The sequence below is a fragment of the Manis javanica genome, chromosome 5, assembly GCF_040802235.1.
Source record: "Manis javanica isolate MJ-LG chromosome 5, MJ_LKY, whole genome shotgun sequence".
Classification (NCBI taxonomy): Eukaryota; Metazoa; Chordata; class Mammalia; order Pholidota; family Manidae; genus Manis; species Manis javanica.
In genome coordinates this window covers 24,308,353-24,329,526 of record NC_133160.1, presented here as the reverse complement: position 1 = coordinate 24,329,526, position 21,174 = coordinate 24,308,353, and the positions used below count along the sequence as shown (strand labels likewise).

At 42.3% G+C, this 21,174-nt stretch overlaps 1 protein-coding gene across 5 annotated transcripts in view; it reads right to left on the bottom strand.

Moving 5' to 3' along the window:
• Positions 1–11,638, bottom strand: part of COMMD7 (COMM domain containing 7) — a 59,969-nt gene extending 48,331 nt beyond the window's left edge. For 3 of the 5 annotated variants that reach the window (XM_037004652.2, XM_073236742.1, XM_037004651.2), the window contains exons 1-3: positions 11,468–11,635; positions 5,365–5,418; positions 5,160–5,262 (exon numbers count right to left, since the gene is read on the bottom strand). In XM_037004652.2, coding sequence (XP_036860547.1) covers positions 5,160–5,262; positions 5,365–5,418; positions 11,468–11,551 — 241 coding nt within the window. In that variant the 5' untranslated portion in view covers positions 11,552–11,635. Of the gene's footprint in view, positions 1–5,159; positions 5,263–5,364; positions 5,419–11,467 lie in introns of all 5 variants that reach the window. The other 2 variants (XM_037004646.2, XM_037004649.1) reach the window with 2 other exon arrangements.
• Positions 11,639–21,174: the final 9,536 nt, after the last annotated feature.

The following is a 21,174-nucleotide window of genomic DNA, read 5'->3' as shown; positions in this document are numbered from 1 at the left end:
TGATTACTGACCCTGAAGTGCTGACCGGCTGAATCTACTCCTTCGAGGCTCGTGAGGTTACAGAGGCCACGGTCACTGTACACCCATTTACTGAGCGCCTGCTATGCGCCAGCACTGGGCTAGGTGCTGGGAAATAACAATGAACCAAAAGGCCGCAATCTCTGCCCTCATGAGGCTTATATTCTATTGGGAAGAGAAAGACTATAACAATAATGTAACAAATAAGTAAGCCACACAGAGTATCACTGGCAAGTATCACAGAGAAAAGTTACAGCGGGTTGAGGAGGCTGCAGTCCTGGGAATTTGGTTCAAAACTTGATTAAATACCACTGGTGATATTATTCAATGTGAATTAATCTTTTTTCCCAACCAGAAAGAACTTCAGGACTATAGGGGGTAGTTATCACCTGTTCTTAAAAATCAGTTAGTTACTGAGCACCCACAAGGGCCAGGTATCTTGCTAAATATTAAAATAAAACTAGGCTTAAATACCCTAGTGCTATACATTTGTAATCAAGGCGTTATTTGTGTTTAGGAGACAACTCACAGTCACGACAGCTATAATATTAGCAGCAGTTCAGCTGCCTCTTATTGGAGTTAGCACAATACATTATCCTTCTCCATCTTATAACAGTGTTTGAGCTAGTATTAGAAGCTCCATTTTTTTAAACTGAGTCTCAGAGAATTAAGTAATTTGGCTCAAGATCTCAAAGCTGTTGGGCAGCCACAGTGGCAAGAAAGCATACAAGGGCCATCTAGCAACCAAATGCAATGTGGGGTCCCCTCCCTGGTTCCTGATGAAACAAACAACTATAAATAAACAAAATGCATGAGGCAATGGAGAAATTTAAACATTGACCGCACTTTAAAATTTTAGATTTGAAATGGCATTGTGCTTTGGTAAGGGAAAAAAGTCCTGTACCTTTTAGAGATACATAACTAGGTATTTAGGAATGAAATGATACGATGTTTGAGATTTGCTTTAAAATATTCCAGTTTGGAGAGCAGTGAGAAGTGGGTGGGGTACATATGAAACAATTTGGTTATAGGTTAGTAATTGTTGAGATCAGGTGCTTTTAAGAATTACTAAATAGTAAAAGAAAAACATTAAAAAAAAAAAAAAAACACCACCAGACTTGAAGCCAATCAAGAGAAGTTTTAGCCCCAGCTTTTCCACTGTAAGATCTTAAGTCACTTCTTCTCTTTAAGACTCTTTTCTTTATCTCCAAGACAAAGACTGGGCTAGCCCTGCACTTCACAAAGCTTTTACTTGACCCTCCCTGCCAAAAAAAAAAAGGGTTCTGTGGTTACCTGTTTCACAATATATTGGATAAGCTGGGTTTTTTACTGCAGGATTTTTCAGAGCCTGAGATATGGGAATGTGTGTGTGTGACTCTCCGAAGTTCCAGGGCTGAGGTGGATGGACAGTAACCGCTGCCGCTGTCTGACCTTTTGTGGATGAAAATATCAATTTGGGGAAGACTTACCTGGAGGGTTCTGGAGGCCCCTTCTGCTCTAACAAGCTGTACTTCTACGAGGTTTTAAACCCACAGGCAGAACCAGGTTGAAGGAAAAGGAAGAGGGTGAGGGCCTGAGGGCCCTTACATTTCAGATTACCCTGGGAAAGGCCTCGAATGCCAAATTAAGTACTCCAGGGCAAGCTGGAATTTGGGGTGGGAGAACAGAACTGCCTAGTAAAGCATGAAGGACTAAGAACTTGTTCTGGGATGGCAGCCTCTGGCCTGGAAAGAAAATGACACACAAGGCCAAAGGATGAAGAGGCCATGAGACAACACACTATACTCAGGTGCTGAGGAGATGCTCAAGAAGAAGTGGAGAATTTGAGCAAGAAAACTGCAGAAGTCAGACTGCCATAAGAACAACAATAAAAAACAAAAAACCAAAAACCCCAGAAATTGTGGAGTTCTGAGAACTACAGCAAACCCAAGACTTCAATTCTGTAGTTTGAAAAGCTTTGGCACATTAAACAGTCAAGAGGCAAATTCAAATCCTTTCCATTAGGTGAAGGAAAGTTTTATTTCAAAATCTGATATGGAGGCATAAGAATGAAATTAACTGAATTATCAATAAATAAAGCTAAAGCTTAGCAAGCACTATATTAAATGCTTTACATACATTAACTCATTTATTCCTCACACCACCACTATAAACTGCTCTAATTACTCCATTTTTCAGATACGAAACTTAGGCTCCAAGAGGTTGATTTATCTAAGATCAAACAGCTACACAGGTGATGTGATCAACACTCAAATTCAAGTAAGCCTGCAAAGCCCACCTCTTGATTAGTATGTTTTGAGTTCCCCGGTGTTCTCTGCATCTATAGAAAACTATCTGCTTTAAACACTGATACAATCAATCCAGCTTGAAAAATATACACCCAACATGCCCTGGCAGGTCACAGGATCTCAAGTGTACTAATACTAATTACTTAGTAAATGTACTCAGCACCTGATTTATATCATTACTTGTAACTGTGGCTCAGGAAAGAAGTACAAGACCCTCCCCTGACTTCAAGGAACTAGCTATCTGTTAAAGCCACAAGATAGACACATACAAAATAGCATGAACAATAGAAAACCATAAATCCTTGTGGTCCAACATGATAACTGCAGATAAAAAACATCTCTCTGGAGCTGAGAGGAAGGGGAGGTCACGGTGTACTGCAGTGGTCTGGAAAGGCTCTCTGTAGGAGGTAGCACAGGGGCTGGAGCTCAAGGCTGGAAGGGCTGCAGGCAGGATGGCAGGATGGAGTTGCGTAGGGAAAAGAGATGAAAAAGATAGGCAAGAATAGAGGCAGGGACACGACAGGTCTCTTGTGAGAAACCAGAGGAAAATCAGTGTCCACAACAACTACTGGATAGACAGGTCTCCACCTGCAGACAAACCCCACAGGTGTAGGCCAGAAAATGAGAATAAAGACCTGGGGTCTGCATCGGGACACCAATCCGACAAAAATGCTCGCATACATGAGTACATGGCAAGTTCACAACAGTACGTTTCTGAGAGTGAAAAGTCGGAGCAACTAAAACATCCAGTAACAGGAAAGGATTAACTAAAAGAAGATAGATTCAGTCAGTCCTTGGCACACCACAACCATAAGAATGAAGCTGATGTGGAGAGATCTCCCTGATGTACTAGGTATGAAAAAAGGCAAGCTGCAGAGCACTTCTACGGTTTATTACCATTTATGAAAAACAAAACTACATGAACATATATGTGTATGTCAGTCAGTGCACATACAAATACACAAGGATGACAGGGATTGACTCCTAATGGGCACAGGGTTTCTTTCTGAGCTGATGAAATGTTCTAAAATTGAGTGTCAGGAAGGATGTACACCTTGGGAAGATCTAAAAACCATTGAATTGTACACGTTAAATGGGTAAATCATACAGCACGTGAATTCTATCCCAATAAAGCTGTTTAAAAAATAAAAAAATATATATACAAGGATGTACACCAGGATTATATTGTGATTGTGTCAAGAAATAAGAGGAGGATGAGAGTTAAAGGAGCTTTTCACTTTTGGCTTTTCAGAGCTCTGCACTGTTGCAAGTTTGCAATGAAAATTTATTTCTGCATTCAAAAAGACTGCAAATTCCCATCCAACGTGTGGTTCACGAGACCTTAACCTGCCCTGAGGGCAAAAAATGCAAGAATCACACAAACAGAGGACGTAAGATTTCATAGTTGGAAACCTCAGAGATGTTCTGATTTAAGACCCTAGAACCTCAGAAACAAGTGACAGACAAAGGAAAGGATCTACACTAAGATACAGGAAGGTGCCTGAGGGGTACAAGCAAATTAAGCCCCCACCTCATTGGGTTGAGAGCTTGGAAAAATCAGGTTATTACTAAATTTTAGAGTATGTAAACCCAGGAATGCTGTTTTACCTCCTCTCAGCCTGGTCAGCTGGTTGGGTTCAAATCTCACCTCTCTCTTTAAATAAAATTAACTTTAATTAAATTGCCAAATAAATCTGAGCAACAGTACATAGCCAAATATAAACAAAACAATCTATAGTTCTACCACCCAGACATAGCCACAGTTAGCATTATTTATTTCTTTTTGCAAACACAGGATTGCGGTAGACAGGTTTGCAAATTACAACTGTGTATTGTGAAAGGTTTTCCATATCATTACATTTTCCTCAACAGTATCTTTTAAAATCACTACATAATTTGAAAATAATAAAAGCCTTTTACCGAGGTACCTGCTAAGTATCTTATTTTCTCAATACTCTTCTAAACAAGCCCTCCACACCCACCAAAGAAAAGCTAAGATGGGGTGGAAAAGCTAAAACGTGCTAGGGAGAGAGTGGTGCTGGGGGTTGGACAGATCAGGTGCTGGCCCAAGTCACACTACTTAGCAAGTGACAGACTGGGATTCACACCCAGGTACACCTAACTCAGAACCATGAATTCTTTTTACCACAATGGATGTTCCCCTGTAAGGATGGACCACAGCTCATTATGCCAGTCTCTAGCTGCAGGGTAATTTGTCTCTAATTTTTCTCTGTCCTAAAGTGTTGTGATGGATTCTTCTACAACTAAATGTTTGTGAATACCTCCCTCCCTGCTAGAAACTTTTCCTGATTGCTCTAGGCAAACTCTGCTTCTCAAACCATCTATGGTGGGAGACCTATCTGTTATATATCAATCCATTGTGGACTGATAACTTTTGTAAAATATAGTGAAAATTAATTCCTAGAAATATGAAATGAAAAAACCCATGCAAAAATATGCCCCAAATAGTTAAAATGGTATATTTTGTTATGTATATTTTGCCACATTAAAAAATATACAAGCCCCATTTTTAAAAATCAGTAGATTCAAGAGACTGTCAAATTGCCATAAAAGCTTCTAAATGCTTACTCCTAATTTCTGTTCTTATCATGTAGAGGGCCAGATAACAGTGTGGGAGCCAGGATGCACTCTGCACTTTGAGCTGTACCTCCATTATACTCTATCACAGTTATCTGTCTACCTAGCTTCTCTCCCTAGACTGCGAGTCTCACCCATGTCTGGATCGCTACTGAATGCTCTGGCTCAGCGCCCAGAGCACAATTCCCGACTCTGTGGACTAAAGGAATGTTCAAGTACAATATCCCTGGCCTCAGCTGCTGAGAGACTACTCACCATTTGGAACCAGAAGGAGGCTTTTCACAATGCTTCTGAGGGGGCCGAGACTGATCTGATTGTTGGTGGCAAATTCAGAGAGCTGAGCCAGAAACCGGTCCACCTGCAGAGGGAACAGCACAAACCAGGCCTTTCCTTTCTAAGCATCTCAAGACAGTAGACCCACCCACAACTTGCGAACCCTAATAGACACAAGATACATTACCTCTTTTGGCTCAGTTAGGAAATGGAAAAGCACTTCTGTCAGGTCTGAGAACTGCTGTGAAGAGAGTAACACAGAACATTAGGAAAACTCTGGTCTGGGATTCTACCCAACTACAGACCCATAAGAGAGAAGAACACAGGTGTTGATACCTGTTTTGACCATCTTAAAGTTACAATATTCACAATCCCCACCACCAGTGTCAGTATCTCTGCATCACCATATTGTCTGAAAAACTCACCTGTTTTATTGGGATTTTTGGGAGATATGTACTGAGAATGTGAGTGTGTGCACATACCGGGACAAGTCCACCTCAAGGGTCCGAATATAAACACACAGCTCCCCCACCCCCAAGGCCTAAAAGGGCAACTCACCAGACATTCACAGCAGTTGTTCCTTTTTTCTTTTCATTTATATTTACACATGTTTATTATTCAAACATAGCCATTTCAAATATAAAAATTTCTCTTCTTTTCTCCCCACACAAATGATAACATACTATACAAACTTTCTCTCTACCTTGATTTTTAAAGCATTTTCTTCTCTGTGGTGAGATTTGGGGTGATTTCTATTTTCTTCTGTTTTGTCTATCCATATTATCTGTTTTTTTTCCCACAATATTTGTTATGTAAATGACAAAAGGGTAAAGTTTAACACTTTATTATACATGATCTCAGAACTGTCTCTTAGTCTCTTATGCATGGACTCTTCTCTTTATAGGTACTGCATTTGAAGGACTGAACATCTGCAACCCCTTTCCTAATTCGTATGTTGAAACTCTAACCCCTAAATTCCTATTTGTGGAGATAGGGCCTGTGAGGAGGTGACAAAGGTTAAATGAGGTCATAAGGGTGGGATCCTAATCTAATAGGGCTGGTGCCCTCGTAAGAAGAGGAAGGCACCTCAGAGCTCACTCTCTGAGAGGTATATGTCACAGGCACCCAGCATTAAGGCAAGCCAGGAGGAGAGCTCTCACCAGGAACTAAATCTGTTTGGACCTTGATCTTGGACTTAACAGCCTCCAGAGCTGTGAGAAATAGATTTCTGTTGTTCAAACTATGCAGGCTGCAGTATGTTGTCATGGAGGCCCAAGGAATCTGAGACCCGTATCAATATTTTTCCATGTTTCTTCCTAGTGAACAGTGTGTGTGTGGCACAGTAGGGAAAATCAGGACACAAGACTTTGAAAGATCCAGATGTGGATCAATGTTCTGCTACTGCCCACCCATGTGACTCTGAGCAAGTCAGTCCCTTAGCCTCTCTCTGTCTCAGTTCCCATAGGGAAAACAAAGGTATTAACACCTATCTCCCAGAATGGTACGAAAGGGGGCACATGCAAAGCCTCCAGCACAGTGCCAGACTAGAGGCTAAACACATGGCAGCAATGATCACAGCCATTACCAGAGTCACTGTACCACTGGATCCACCTTCCCAAAACACCACAACATTAAAAAAAGAAAAGATTATAGGCAGATACCTCAGTTTAAAGTTCCCAAAGTTGTATGTGTAATATGATTGTCAAATACATCTGTCCCTTTTGCTGTAACACCCTGAACTCCACATAAAGCCACAGCAAGTGCTGTCTTATTTTATTCTGAGATGTATTTTATCTTAATATATGAAAGTAGTCTTCAAAAATATAAAAGTATATATATGTGCAAGTTTCTGAAAAGACCCAGCTAGTATAAAAGATAAAATAAAATGTCTCTCTCTCTCCTTGCCCCCATACGTCAGTCCTGCTCCCCACAGGTAGTTACTGCTAACACCTCTGTGGCATTCTGCTCATTTTATTTTCATTTCTTTTAAATACAAATAGGATCATACCGAAATTTCTCCCTGCACCTTGCCTTTTTTCACTCAATTAGATTTTAGAGAACAATCATGTCAGCAGATATAAATCTATCTACTTCTTTTAATAACTGCATGGCATTCAACTGCATAGACATAGTATAGTTTAGCTTCCTAGAGATGAACACTAGTGTGTTTGTGTTTTGATATTATCATCAACAATGCTGCAATAAGTATCCTCCCACACATTTCTTTGTGACATATACATCTATAAGATAAATTCTTAAAATGTATCCTAGGCCAAAGGACATGTGCATTTTAAATTCTGAGAAATGTCACCAAATTGCTTTGCAAGAAGTCGCACAGATTTATACTCCTACCAGCCAATGGCATAAAAGTGTCTGTTTTCTCAAAATTTCACTGATATTCTCTGGAAACATTTTAACCAATGCTGATCCAGGGGTGGTCTTTCTGCAGCATTGGCATTAGCATGGGTATTAGCCTTGCGTAACCACTGATTCTATATAATAAGAACAAGAACAGTCAGGACTGGCTTACAAACATGTCCTCCAACTGTTTGTGAGTTTTCCTTTATTTCCTTAATTTTTTTTTTTTGCTGCAAATCTGTAAACTGTCAGAGCTCTAGCCAACTCTATTTTCTGTGCCATCAATGGCCTTTAAGAAAAAATGGGGCAGTTGAGAGGCTCTCCAGCTGCTTTTCCAGTTCTAGGCCTTAGTCCAGCATTCAGGCTCAACCTTCTGGTGAGTTCTCATCTCCTATCTCTCCTCTAAAGAGAGGCCTAAAGCTAAGGTTATGGCCCCCATCCCTATTTCCACTTCCGCAAACCCTCCTTATCCTTCAAAGCCCTCCCAAGGTACCATGACACTCCCAACAAGAAAGGGACCTACCCAGATTCTTAACTTCTGAGGCTCCCTCTCAGAACCTGGCCTGGGGGCCTTCAGAATTTTTAATCTTGATAAGGAACATAATCTAGAAGAGAAGGCTCTTTGTATGGCTTGGTATGGGACAGCACCTTAATTATTTTAAGTGTAAAGTATGTGTTCGATAAATCCTCCCTAAACACTTTCCCCATTCTTTGCCTTTGTACTGCATAGCTGTCTCTCCCTGGAATGCTCACCTGCCCTAACTATCCACAAATCAAAATCTTAACTATTCTCACCGGTAAACATACGAAAAGATGCTCAAGATCATTCCAGATAAGAAATGCAGATGAGTAAAACTAGGAGATACCATCTTTCACCTATCAGATCTTCAAAAATAAAAGTTTGACGACACCAGTGCTGGTAAAAAAGCACAAGGAACAGACATGCTCACACTGCTGATGACAGGATAAAATGTTCTGAACGGCAGTTTGGCAATCCATGTCTAATTTTTAAAGAACCATAATAATAGACCTAGTAATTCCATTCCAAGAAGTAAACCCTTAGATATGTTCCAAAAAGTAAACCCAGACACATTTACACAGAGCAGTTTGTTGACATCATTGTTCATAAAAACAAAAACTGAAAGCAACTGAAGTGTTTAGTAATAGGGGACTGGTTAAATAAATTACATAGATCCATTTCAAGGAATATTGCACAATCCCTTTTTAAAAACTTTTTTTGAAGGATATGCATACATACACTGGCAGGTACAGAATTTTTTTCTATAAAGATACACAAGAAACTACTTAAATGATGAGTTCTGCAGACAAGAGAAACAGGTACATTATTTTAATTTCATACCTTCAAATACTGTTTGAATTTTCTAACCATGTGTGTTGCTTTCATTAATAGCTAGGCAAGAGGATTGTAGACCATTTACTTTCTTCTTTATAGCTTTCTAAATTTCCTCTCATATTCTAAAAATGATTATATTTTAATCCTACCTATTCTCAAGGTTCCACATTACCTAGAACTGACCCCAGGCACCAGAGGGTACTAGGTATACTTAGTACTGTATTGTGTCTCCCTTTTCTGACCTGCCCGACAGATCACAACTTCCCAGCACAAGAGGCCGTGTGGGTTTAGTGGCTATTTGGTGTACACTAAGCATTCAGATAAACACTGAATGAGCAATAAATGGTGAAGCCAACATTCATACAGTAATTTCTGTTCTCCTTGAGACCTAGGACTCGGACTTCAAAATAAATTGAATAAAGTGGGTATTCAAAAGAAGTTCAATCATCCAACAAAAGTAAACGATATGGCGCAAAGGACTCCAGTAATTGCTCATCAGGAAAAAGCTTTCCATATTAAAAACAAAGGTAAAGGCTAAGTGTGTTTCAAGAGTTTTTTTTTGTGGATATCAAACTTCTTGGAGTATCCTCTCAATTTATTTTAAAGTCTGAGGTCTAGGCCTCAAGGAGAAAAAGAATCATTGTATTAATGTTGGCATCACCATTTATTGCTCAGTTAGTGGGTATTTTTTGAATGCTTACTGTACACCAAAGTTAGAATATGAATCAAGCTCTGATCTTAAAGGAAGTAGTTTTTATTTTCCATGACTACCAAATTGGAGTTAACCTTGGGGATCATACAATCTGGTAGCTGAAAAAAGGATTTTGTTTTTAGCAACAGAATCTTCTTTATTCTCCAGATGGAAGTTTTCCAGAAAACCCCATCACATAAACAAGTAAAAGCTAGGTGACCTGGTTGGGAAGATCATCTACAAAACTCTGTTCTAGTGTGTTTAATTCCCCAGGATCCAAAGTCAGGCATCCAGTCCTGAATTCCTGGCTCCAACACTTCCTGGCTGCCTGACCTTTAACAGGTCAATTTATTTCTCTGAACCAGTTTTCTTATCTGTAAAATGGGAACAATAATAGCACCTACCTTTTGGTGTTGTTACACATAAAGTACTTAAAATAGTGCCTGCCACACTGTGCATGCTCAATAAATGACAGCTGTTTTTACTTAACCACTGTGATTTAGTTTCCTCATGTGTAAAATGGGGATAATAATAGAACTTACCTCCTAGAGTGCTTGCAAAGACTCAGTAACTTAATAATATATATAAAAGCACTTAGAAGAGTCATGCTGTATGATACAGTGGCCAATAGCCACATGTAGCTATTGAACACTTGGAAAGGGCTTTTCTCATTTGAGAAGTGCTGTAAATGCAAAATACACCCTAGAATCAGAAAACATAGTACTGAGAAGTAAAATATCTCATTGATATTGTTTATATGGACTACATATAAACAATATGAAATGATATACCTCAATACAGTGGCTTAAAGAAAACATGAAAATTAATTTCCTTTCAATGTTTATATGTGGCTACTAGAAAATGTAAAATAAGGCATGTGGCTTGCAATTTATTTCTATTGGACACCACAGCCTTAGAACACAACAGGCATTCTAATTAGTGTTGTTTTATGAGAAAGCATTAAGTTGTGGGGGATGCTGGCAAACAAGAGAGGGGTCCCACCTCCTCGGAGGTTACAACCCAGTGGGGGAAAGAGATGCACCTTTACAGCTGTGGTGAGAAGAGTCATTAACCGATTTTGGCTGTCCTGGTGATATCCCAGGGGCATCCCAGCCAGCACAAGGGCAGGAAGCCCTCAAAGTTGCCAGGCTGGCACCTGCTGCCGGAAAAAGGAGCAACGGCTCTTTTTTTTGCCAGCTCTACTATCACCAGGGAAGGACCCTCCACTGCTTAGCTCGTAGTTTCTTTCTTTGGGAACTAAAGGGCATTCCCCTTAATGGGCGGGCGGAGGAGCTGTCATCACTGCCTCGCCTGAGACTCCACAGCCCCACTCTGGCCTGGCCACGCACCACATAGGTCTCCGGACTACATGCCTCCACTACAGGTTCCCCTCGCCGCTCTGTGGATGCTGGGACCCTCCTAGTCTCCCCACGTCCCCTTGGCCTCCCTACTAAACGTCTCAGTCCCTCTCTGGCCCACCAAACTCCGCAGCTCCCCCAAACTCCCTCAGGCTCCCCCACCCTTAGTTTGCTATTACCTCAGTTCCCCAAACTCTCTTCAGCCTCATCAAGGCTCACCTCAGTCCCTCTTCTTAGACCCGAAAACTCTCCTCGTCCCCAGGCCCCCCCGGAAGTCTCACCTCTGGGTCCCCACAACCACCCTAGGACCCCTCGGCTTGCCCTTAGGCCTCCCGAGATCTCTCGACCCCCAAAACTCGCTTTACGCTACACTCCAATTCCCATTAGACCCTCCCTGAATCCCCCTAACGCCACAACCCACACCAGACGCCCGCGGCCCGGCCCGCATCCCCTCCCTCCGCTCTCCGAAGCCCCGCCGGGCCGCCGCCCTGCAGCCGCCGCGCCCCCGCGCTTCGGCCGCCCGGCCCACCTGCGCGCCCAGCTGGTTCAGCAGCTGCATGTCGCCGCCCACGGCCTCGGGCACGGGGTCCTGCGTGCAGTGCAGGCGGCCCATGGCGTCCCCGCAGGTCTCGCCGCCTCCAGCGGCTTCCTCCTGCGCAGCCGCCGGCCTCGCCGCGTTTCCGCAGCCGCACTTTCGCCACGGCCCGCCCCGCCGCCGCGCTCCTCCCTCGGCCGGCTGGGTGCGGGGCGAAGATGCCCTCGCGGACGTGCGCGGACCCCGGGGCGGGGCGGCCTTGCGGGGCCTCGGCGCGCGCTGCAGCTGGGCCCAGAGGAGAGCCCCGCGGAGCAGAATGGCCAAACGCGGGATTCCCTACCGCATCTCCCGCTGGGTGACCCCTGGACACAGAGCTTGGCTTCTCTGAGCCTCAGTTTCACTATCTATAAAATGATTCCAGGTCTAGCCAGGAGTGGCTGTTTACGTTTAGAACAGCGCCTGGCACACAAGAGGTCCTCAATCAATAGCTAGCTGCTATCACTATTATAGTTGTCATGCGTTCAGCAGATGCTCATTGCAAGCCTACAAAACGTATGCCAAGCCCTGGGAACAGAGAAATGAACATCGCAGGGCGAGTGGCCCTGAGAGAACTTACAAAAAAGCAGAAGAGAGGTCTCAAACTCGGCCTTACATCAGCGTCTTCTGGAAGGCTGCTGCATGCCGATTGCTGGGACTCCCAGAGTACCTGATTCGAAGGGCCTGGGGTGGAGCCTGAGAATTTGCATTTCCAATAAGTTCCCAGGGACTGTGCTTTGAGAACCTCTGGAGAAGAGGATACTGACCCAAAGAAGAGCAAGGACTGTAATAGTGCCAGGGAGTGCAGTGCTCAGGCGGGTGAGGGTAGATTATTGGGACAGTGTTCATCATGCAACCCCCCTGCTCTCTCTTCCCAAGGACCTCTTGCAGTCCCAGGTGAGTATTACCCTGATCCCCTGGACAGATGAGATAACCAAGGAATGCTCCCTGGAATCCAGGACCTGACCCCCAAGCCCACACCTACTCCTGCACCCAGCTTTGAGGGTAGGGAGCACATGGCTAGAAATCTGGGGTAGAGGAATATGGGAGGATTGGCTGGCTTTCCCCACTAGGCTTTCTTCTCTACCCTTCCCTAAAAATCCCTTCTGGACAGGTATGAAGGGAATGTCTTCTGTCTAAGAAGCCAAACCTCTCCCCTTTTAGTCAGTCCTTCCTTCGTTCCTTCCTCCGTCCCTCCCTTCCTTCCTTCCATTACAGTTTTATTAATGGACTTGTAACATTTTGACATTATAATGCAGGAGTATGAATTTCTCAGCACTGTCAACAGCTAGGCTCCTCCTGTGCTCACTAGGTGCATGAGTCATTATTTCATTCATGCATTCATTCAAAAGGCACTATGGAGTGCCTACTGTGGGACAAATGCCATATCAGGTGCTGCGACACCAGAGGGACAAAACCAGATGTAGTGCCAGCCTGGGAAAAGCCAGAGTTTAGTCAGGCTGGCAGTCACACACATGTGAAACTCACCTGTGTGAAATTATTAACTGATGTCAAGAAGTACAAAGTGCTTTGAGAATGTATACAGGGCACTTGTCTAAATCCAAGGTACCTGGAAGAGAGTAAACTCTAGGTTACTAGCAGACAGGGACTGCACTTAGGCCCCCTGACTCCCATTCCAGGAATTTTTATTTTAAACTATTCTTAACTTTTTTAAAAAGATCCTTGCCAGGGCACTATATTTATTCATATCTCTAAGTGTCCACTTTTTTGATGTATAATTTATATACAAAGAAATGCTCACAGTTTAAGTTATTTTTAACATTTTTTTTTTTTAAACATCCTTGAGGAAACCACTGGATTTCCTTCATTTCTGTTCCCACAGTGACTGGGGTTGAGGCACTCAATAAATATTTGTGGAAGTGACTTGGTCCATGTGACAAAAAAAATAGAGAAATGGGAAGAAATTCACTGGTAACTGCTGCCCCAACACAGTGACTGTCTTCCGATCTTTTTCCGCACCACGGGTCACTGGGTTTTCTGTGATTTGTTTCTTTCAGCATCTCCAGGGCTCTTCCATTTGGCCAAGCTATTCAGTCTCTGATACTACAAGTATAGTCCTTGGACCAGCAGCGTGGACATTACCTGGGAGCTTGTTAGAAATGCAAACTCTCAGTCTCCACCCCAACCTGCTGATTCACAATCTGCATTTTAACAAGATTCCCAGGTGATTCCTCAGCACATTGAAGTTTGAAGTATAAATAATAACAACCATTTTTGTTACTTATTTGTTATTGAAGTGTAGTTGACGTATTCATTTCCGGTGTACAACATACTGATTTGACATTTATATACATTACAAAATGCTCACCATAATAAGTATAGTTACTATCTGTCACCATACAAAGTTATGACAACAGTATTGATTATATTCCTTATACCAAAATGTTTTACTTCTATTTCATTTTTTCCATTTTTAAATGCCTACCATGCACATGGCTTTGTTAAGCACCTGAACACACATGTGTAATGACAATACTTTGCCTTGTCTACTTATTGTCACTCATTATTTTCTGTTAATGTTTGTCACATTGTGTTAATTGTTCTCATTGTGTCTGTATGCCCTACTTACTAATAATGTTGTCTTGGGCAACATTACTAAGCTTTCTGTCCCTCGATTTCTTTTTTCATTTGTAAAAATGGAGACAATGATAGAACCTACTTGAAAAGATGAAATGAGACAAAGCTTGTAAAACACTTCGGAGAGCCACTGGCCCACAATAACCAAGTGCTTGCTAAGTGCTTGCTGGTATTACTACAATTTTTCCATCTTACAAAAAGAACACGGCAATAAAGCATTCCTGTACACAATTCTTCTTTACACCTAATTATTTCTTTAGGAAAAATTCCTGGAAGTATCAAGGGATGTTATGTTCTGACTTCCTGGGTTCTAAAGAGCCCGAGGATGGACAAACTTGCAAGGTAGAGAGAGACTAGATCCTGACGGACCTCTCCGAGAATGCCCAGAAATGAGCGTTTCAGCACGAACCTGGTCGCAGTTTCATTTCCCTGACCAGGCTCTAGGAGAAACCTGCTTTCCTCCCACCTCCGTTCAGTTGCAAGGAGAAGAATCCAAGCCTTCTAAAAGAAACCTCAAAATTTCAGACAGTGCCATTCTTGGCTTTGTTTATAAATGCTATCAACATCATCATAAAATGCTACATAATATTCTACTGAGCAACAATATAATGCCATACCCAATTCCCGCAGTCGCCTATTTAGGTGTTTACAATTTTTCAGTTTTATCAAGAACCTGGTCACTAGCAAAAACAACAGGTAAAGATCTGCTTTCCCGTGCTTTCCTCTACAATCTGCTCTTGGATGGAGGAAGGAGCAGTGATTACTGTTAATGTGATAACCTTGTCGCAGGAAATGCAGACCTGGGGTCAGTCCTCCTTTCTAGAGAACCCCCGTCCCCAGCAGCTCCCATTTCAGCCTTAATGAGGGACCTTGCTCCTTTCATTCACTTTAAAATGTCCCGAATGTCCCTGTGGAGGGCAAAGCTGGTCCCCCTTCCCCCACCCCTGCAAGTGAAAGGAATTCATTAAGAAGTCTTTCTCAGGCACAGCTATTCCTGCTGGGAATTTCACCAAGGGGCCAGGTTCCTCCCAGGAGAAAGGCTTGACCCTGTGTGCTCTGCAATAACAAACATCATTTTTTAAAAGTTAAATCTTTTATTTTGACATAATTGTAGATTCATGTACAGTTGTAAGAAATAATACGGAGAGATCCCTTGTGCCTTCCTCCAGTTTCTCTCCATGTACGAATCCCATCTTGCAAAGCCATAGCACAATTTCCCAACGAGGATACTGACATTGAAACAGTCAAGATATAGAACATTTCCATCACCATAAAGATCCTGCATGTAGCCCAAGGATATTTTAAAAGATGGGACAGACTCCAGGTTTTCTTTCTACCAAAAATGGGAGAAAAAAAACACTATGGACATTTTCATGTTTCCATTTATTATACTCATCATACCTTCAATATTAGCTTCTCCACGAAAAAAAGCACATAAAATTGCAAAATTACAGTTGATCTGAACTCTTCAAAACACCTGTGTCCTGAAAACCATTGACAAGGGAAGGCTGTGGAATTGTTCCAGATTATAAGAAACTAGAAAAAACACAAGATAAACTAAATGCAATGTGTGATCTTGGATGGAGGTAAACAATTGCTATAAAAGATATTATTGGCACAGGAAAGTGAATATATTTAATGCTACTTAACTGTACACTTAGAAATGGTTAACATGGTAAGATTTATGTTATGATTTTGTAAAACCACAGTTTTAAAAAGATGTTAGTAGAATATTTGATATTTGACCAGTATTGTAGAAAAGGTGATCATATTATATGGATGTTCGATTTCCAGAATTTGATAGTTGTACTTGGGTTATGTAAGAGAATGTCTCCATTCTTAAGAAATAAATGCTGAAAGTATTTAAGGTAAAGGGAAATAAAATGGCTCAGGAGAAAAATAAGGAAGAGGTAGCACAAATACGTCAAACGCTAATAATTGATGGCTCTGGGTAAAGAGTATACAGGTATCCTTTCATTATTCTTGTAACCTTTTTGTAGATTTGAATTTATTTACTGAATACATTTTAAAGGGGTCTTTAAAAAAGTTAAAAAATCTTTGTTCCCATCCTGTCACAAGGGAAATGATCTTGTTTTTTAATTGAAGTATAGGGAATGGTTTTCTATTCTAACTAATGTAATTTTGAGTACTCACTCTGGGAGAGGTGCTGGGCATTTACATTCATTTTCTCCGTTAATCCTCTCAGTAACCCCACCAGGAGGTCGTAACTCTCATCCTTGTTTTTTTCGGGGGGTGGGGGTGGGGTGGGGGATGGAACTTAGAGAGGAAAGGTGCCATCCAAGGTCACATACTGGTTAGGGGCAGACCGAGGTTGGAACCTCCCAAATGTGCTCTTAGGATCATTCTGGAATAGCACAGACACCTTTTTCATTTTTCCTTCCCCCAGATCAGGACTCATACATGCACTGCTTATGCTATTTAGCATCTTGTCTTTTTACATATACAAATATCAGTGCATGCAGATATTTTATGAATGGAGTTACTAGGTCTTAGAATGGAATTGCTGGATCAGTACCTTTCATTTCGGTAGAAGTTGCCAAATTGCCCAAGAAGATAGAAGTCAGCCTTGTGCGTACATTTGTCCATTCACACAAGTCTTTACTGAACATTTACTATGCAAGAGGCATTGTGCTGGGGGCTGGGGTAGAGCAGTGAGCCAGACAAACACTCCCCTGTTGGGTGGCTGTTACTGGCTGAAGAAATGGGACCCTTAAGATAGGAGGAAACAAACAAACATGAATCAGGACAAGGTAGGATGCAAACTCACCAACATATGGGATTATGGAGAAATTACTTAGTTTTCAAAATGGCTCTGAGTTTGCTGGAAGCCAAGGAGAAGGGAGAGGAGTCAATTCCACTTTTAGCTTTCTATCCTTATACTTATAAATTAATGTGAACCATCTTCTATTGTTGGGCTTCTAAGTTCCAGTTCTCTGATTTTTCTATCAAATGTGGTGATGAACTTGCTTACCTGTTCAAAAATCTCCTTCCAAATCTCAAGGTTTTTCTTTGAGATAGATTTTAGGAGTGAAATTCCGAAGGTAAAGCTTAAGCCTTTTTCAGATCCTGAGCCTAAGCCCCACCGGACATTTAAACTGACCCCTCTAGAAATTTGCTTTTTAAAGGGCTCTATGGCAGTTTCTAGCTTTGAGGGTGGGGGTGACAACTCCTCCACCTTTTGGGAATCTCACTTCTTATTTCAAATTCAAAGGTAGGAATCACTTTGAGAAAATGAGGCCTCGGATCTCTATTGTCTGCTTTGTTTTTTTCCTCAGGATGATTAAAAAGTGAATGCCTGGCCTGGCCCCCATTTCAGACTGCAATGCAAATCGCTGGGGGGTGTAACCTTGGAGGAGTTACCCGGAGAACTTTCTCTACCAGACCATTTTTATTATCTGAAAGTTGGTGGAGTCCATTCAGACATTCAGGCAGTGGACATTCATTGAACACCTACTATGTGCTAGGCTCTGTGGTAGGTGCTGGGGACACAGTGGTGAACTGGACTGGCCACTGCTACGCTCCCATGCAGTGGGGTCGGTAGTGATGGGGAAGAGATACACTCTGTTTGAAAAGCCACTCAAAGACATGATGATAAAGGGATAAAAGCTAGGAAGGAGGGTGGGGGATTGTGAGCAGGTTTGATGGGGGTGAACACATCTTGGGGGTGTAAGCCAGCTGTGAAGACCTAAAAAATGAATGGACGTTAGATTGAGTCCTCAGCCTCTGACAGGGTGTGGACACACAAACATAACAATCAAGGGGAATCCTCGGAGTCTTGGGTATGTCACCCTGCCTTCTCCCATACTTCCCAGTCAGCATAACTCAGTAATCACTTTCCCAAGCCCAGCCTTCAGGCAGGATCATTGGCATGCTGCATATATGGGCTTCCTGAAACTTGGAAAGAGAGGGCCTGCCCAAAGGAGATAAGGACAGGTCTGAACAAGAGGGATCCATCCTCTTTATGTTTATCCCACAACAAAAGAAGAGGCAGAGTCCAGAGTCAGAGTAAACCCAGGAAGTAGAATCCCTCCTTTTCAGGCCTTTAACAACAACCATTATTATTACTACAGGTCAGGCACTGTGTTGAGCACTTCCCACATGGCTTCTTGTTTAACCCTCAACATACTAATGAAGCAGGCTCTAATAGGGACAGGAAACTTGAGTGATCTGCCCAAGGTCACACAGGTGTCCAAAGCCAATGCCCTAAGCCACTGGACCTCCTCACCGCCAACATTTGGGCAGCACTCCTAAAACATGCATTTCCACTTACCATCTACTTTTCATAACACAGTAAGGAAAACATTAGGAGCCCTTTTTAAAGGGAGGAGTCCAAGCCTTAGAGAAGATAAGTGCTGGGAGATAAGTCCCAAATCCATGTACCCTGACTCACTAACAAATCACTTACTGAGCCCCTACCATGAGCTAGGCCCTGTTCTAGGTGCACAGTGAACAAAATATGGCAGTGGTCAAAACAAATAAATAAGCTATCCCTCACGGAGCTTACATTCTAGTCAGGTAGACAGACAATATAAGGGCGGAAATACACAACACATTGATTGACAGTTAAGTGGAAGGGAGAGTGAATGCAGTAGAGGAAGGTGGAGGTTTGTTCTTTAAACAGGAGGTGAGGGGAGGCATCTTTCATAATGTGATGTTTGAGCAAAGACTTAAAGGAAGTGAAGAAATAAGCCATGCAAATATCTGGGTGGAAGACTTCTAAGCAGAGGAGAAAGTGACTGCAAAGGCCCTGAGGTTAGTATGTGCTTGGCATGTTCAAGGAAAAGCAGAGGTCAGTGTGGGGACAGCTGAGGATACAGAAAGTGGGATTGCACCAAGGTCATAGGGGCCCTTGTGAGCCATTGGAAGGACTTTGACTTTTGACCTGAGATGGGGAGTCACAGGAGGGCCTTGAAGAGAGGAGGGGTGTGTTCTGACTTAAGTGTTGCAAAGGCCTAATCAGGTGCACCGGAACAGAAGACCGACTGTGGGACCAAGGGTGGAAGCCAGGAGCCCAATAAGGATGCTGGTGCAGTGTTCTAGTGCAGTGAGGAAGATGGTAGCTTTCATTAGGGTGGTGGCTAAGTGGAAGGGTGGTAAAGATCTGATCTGCTGGTGAATCCAGCATAGAAGCATGAGAGAAAGGGGTCAAGAATGACACTAAGGTTTCTGGCCTCATTCCACACTAGACCATCTGCTTCATTTGACAGTGGAGGAAAGCAGGTGCCCAGAGAGGGGAAGATGCTAACACGAGGTCACTCAATAGGTTTGGGAGAATGAGATTGGGGCCCAAGGCTGCTGACCGTCTTCCCTTTACCATCTTATACCCCTCAGGTATCAAGCCTTAATTTCCCCAAAATTAAGGAAGGCCCAAGTGTACTTGATAGTTTCTTTGAAGGTCAGAGAAAGATGACCTTCAGTCATCTTTGACCTTGAAGTCAAGGCTTCAAGAAAAACAAACATATATTGAGCACCTATCATGGAGTAGATGTGATGGCTGCTCTCAGGTAGTGCAAAGCCTAAATGCACGTGTCCCAGGGGATGAGAAGTTATTGAAACTCAGAGGAGGAATGGAACTCATCTGGCCAGGAAGAAATAATTTCCTTTGGGCATTGGAGAGTGGACGAGATCTTTTTTCTCCCCAGAGAAAAAGTTCTAGAATAGGTAATCTGTAGTAGAAAATGTAAGAATTCTAGGGTAATGGTGATATTCTGTGTCATGTAAACACAAGTGTGTATGCATATGCATGTGTGTACTAATGTTCAATTAATGTACACTTAAGATGTGTGTGTATCTTTGCACATAAATTTTACCTTGAAGACAAAAAGAAACTAAACAAGTATTACACTCTAGTTAGTGATATGCATGTTGAAATGTTTAGAGGTTAAGTATACTGATATCTGCAATTTACTCAGAAATGCTTAAAAAAATAAGAATGATGGATGGATAAATGGGTAGAAGTATACAATGTTCACAGCAAAGTCTCAGTGGTGGGATAAGGGTGTTCCCTGTAAATCAACTTTGCTGAATGTAGTAATATTTTCTTAACAAAAATGTTGGAAAATTATAAAAAGTAATTAATATGTTATATAGTCATCATAGACAATTCAACAGTAATTCTTAAAACTAAAAACATATTTACACAGGAGGTACACATAGAGAATGTTTTTTGTAGCTGGGATTGTAATGGGGGTAAACAAACTGTCCACTCACAAGATAAATTATAAAATAGATTGTAGTTCATTGACACCATGGGATTCTGTGAAGCAGTTATTAAAGAATGACAGAGTCAAATGTGCTGACATGGACATTTTGTCCATATGGGTTGACCAAGGAAAGGGCAAAATGTTATACACGTAGAATATAACATGTCCTCAACTCTACCTCCAAGACTAGCTTTTGCCCTGAAAGCAACCTGTGCAAGAGATCTAATCAGAGGCTTGAGGGTAATGGGATAGGGGGCAAACCCTTTACTAATCCAAGAGATCCTTTATCCATCTGCCTGGGAGTAGCAGACAAGAACTTCAGATGGGAACCCTGGAACTTGGAAGGTAGACTGGGGAAGGACAGAGGTCTCCTGGAGATCCTGAGATGGAAGTTGAATGGGCACAGGGGCCTGGAACTTGTAAAAGTGAACAAGGCCTGGTTATTGGACACCTGTAGTTTCTTGTCCCCATCACCACCTCCATCCCAGCTGATGTTCCTTGGGGGAGATCTCTAGGGCGAAGTCTGTGCCCACATGTGTGAGCACATGAGGATGTGCCTTATCCCTTTCAACCCTCACCATGCTCCAGTTTACATATGGTGAATGTGAAGCTCAGACAGGTGAGGTTGCTAGGCCAGGTCATAAAGTGACAGAAGCAAGACTTTTTCAAGAGCTTCCTCAAAGTGGAAACCTATCAAGTGTGGATGAATCTAAGTAAATGCTACCTCATTTCATGATCATCACAAAATCTGGAGGGGACATGGAGCATTCTCTAAAGATTAAGGCATACTATGTGTTTTAAGGCTCAGGATGGAGAAAGCAACCAGTGGTTCAGGCCTGGGCC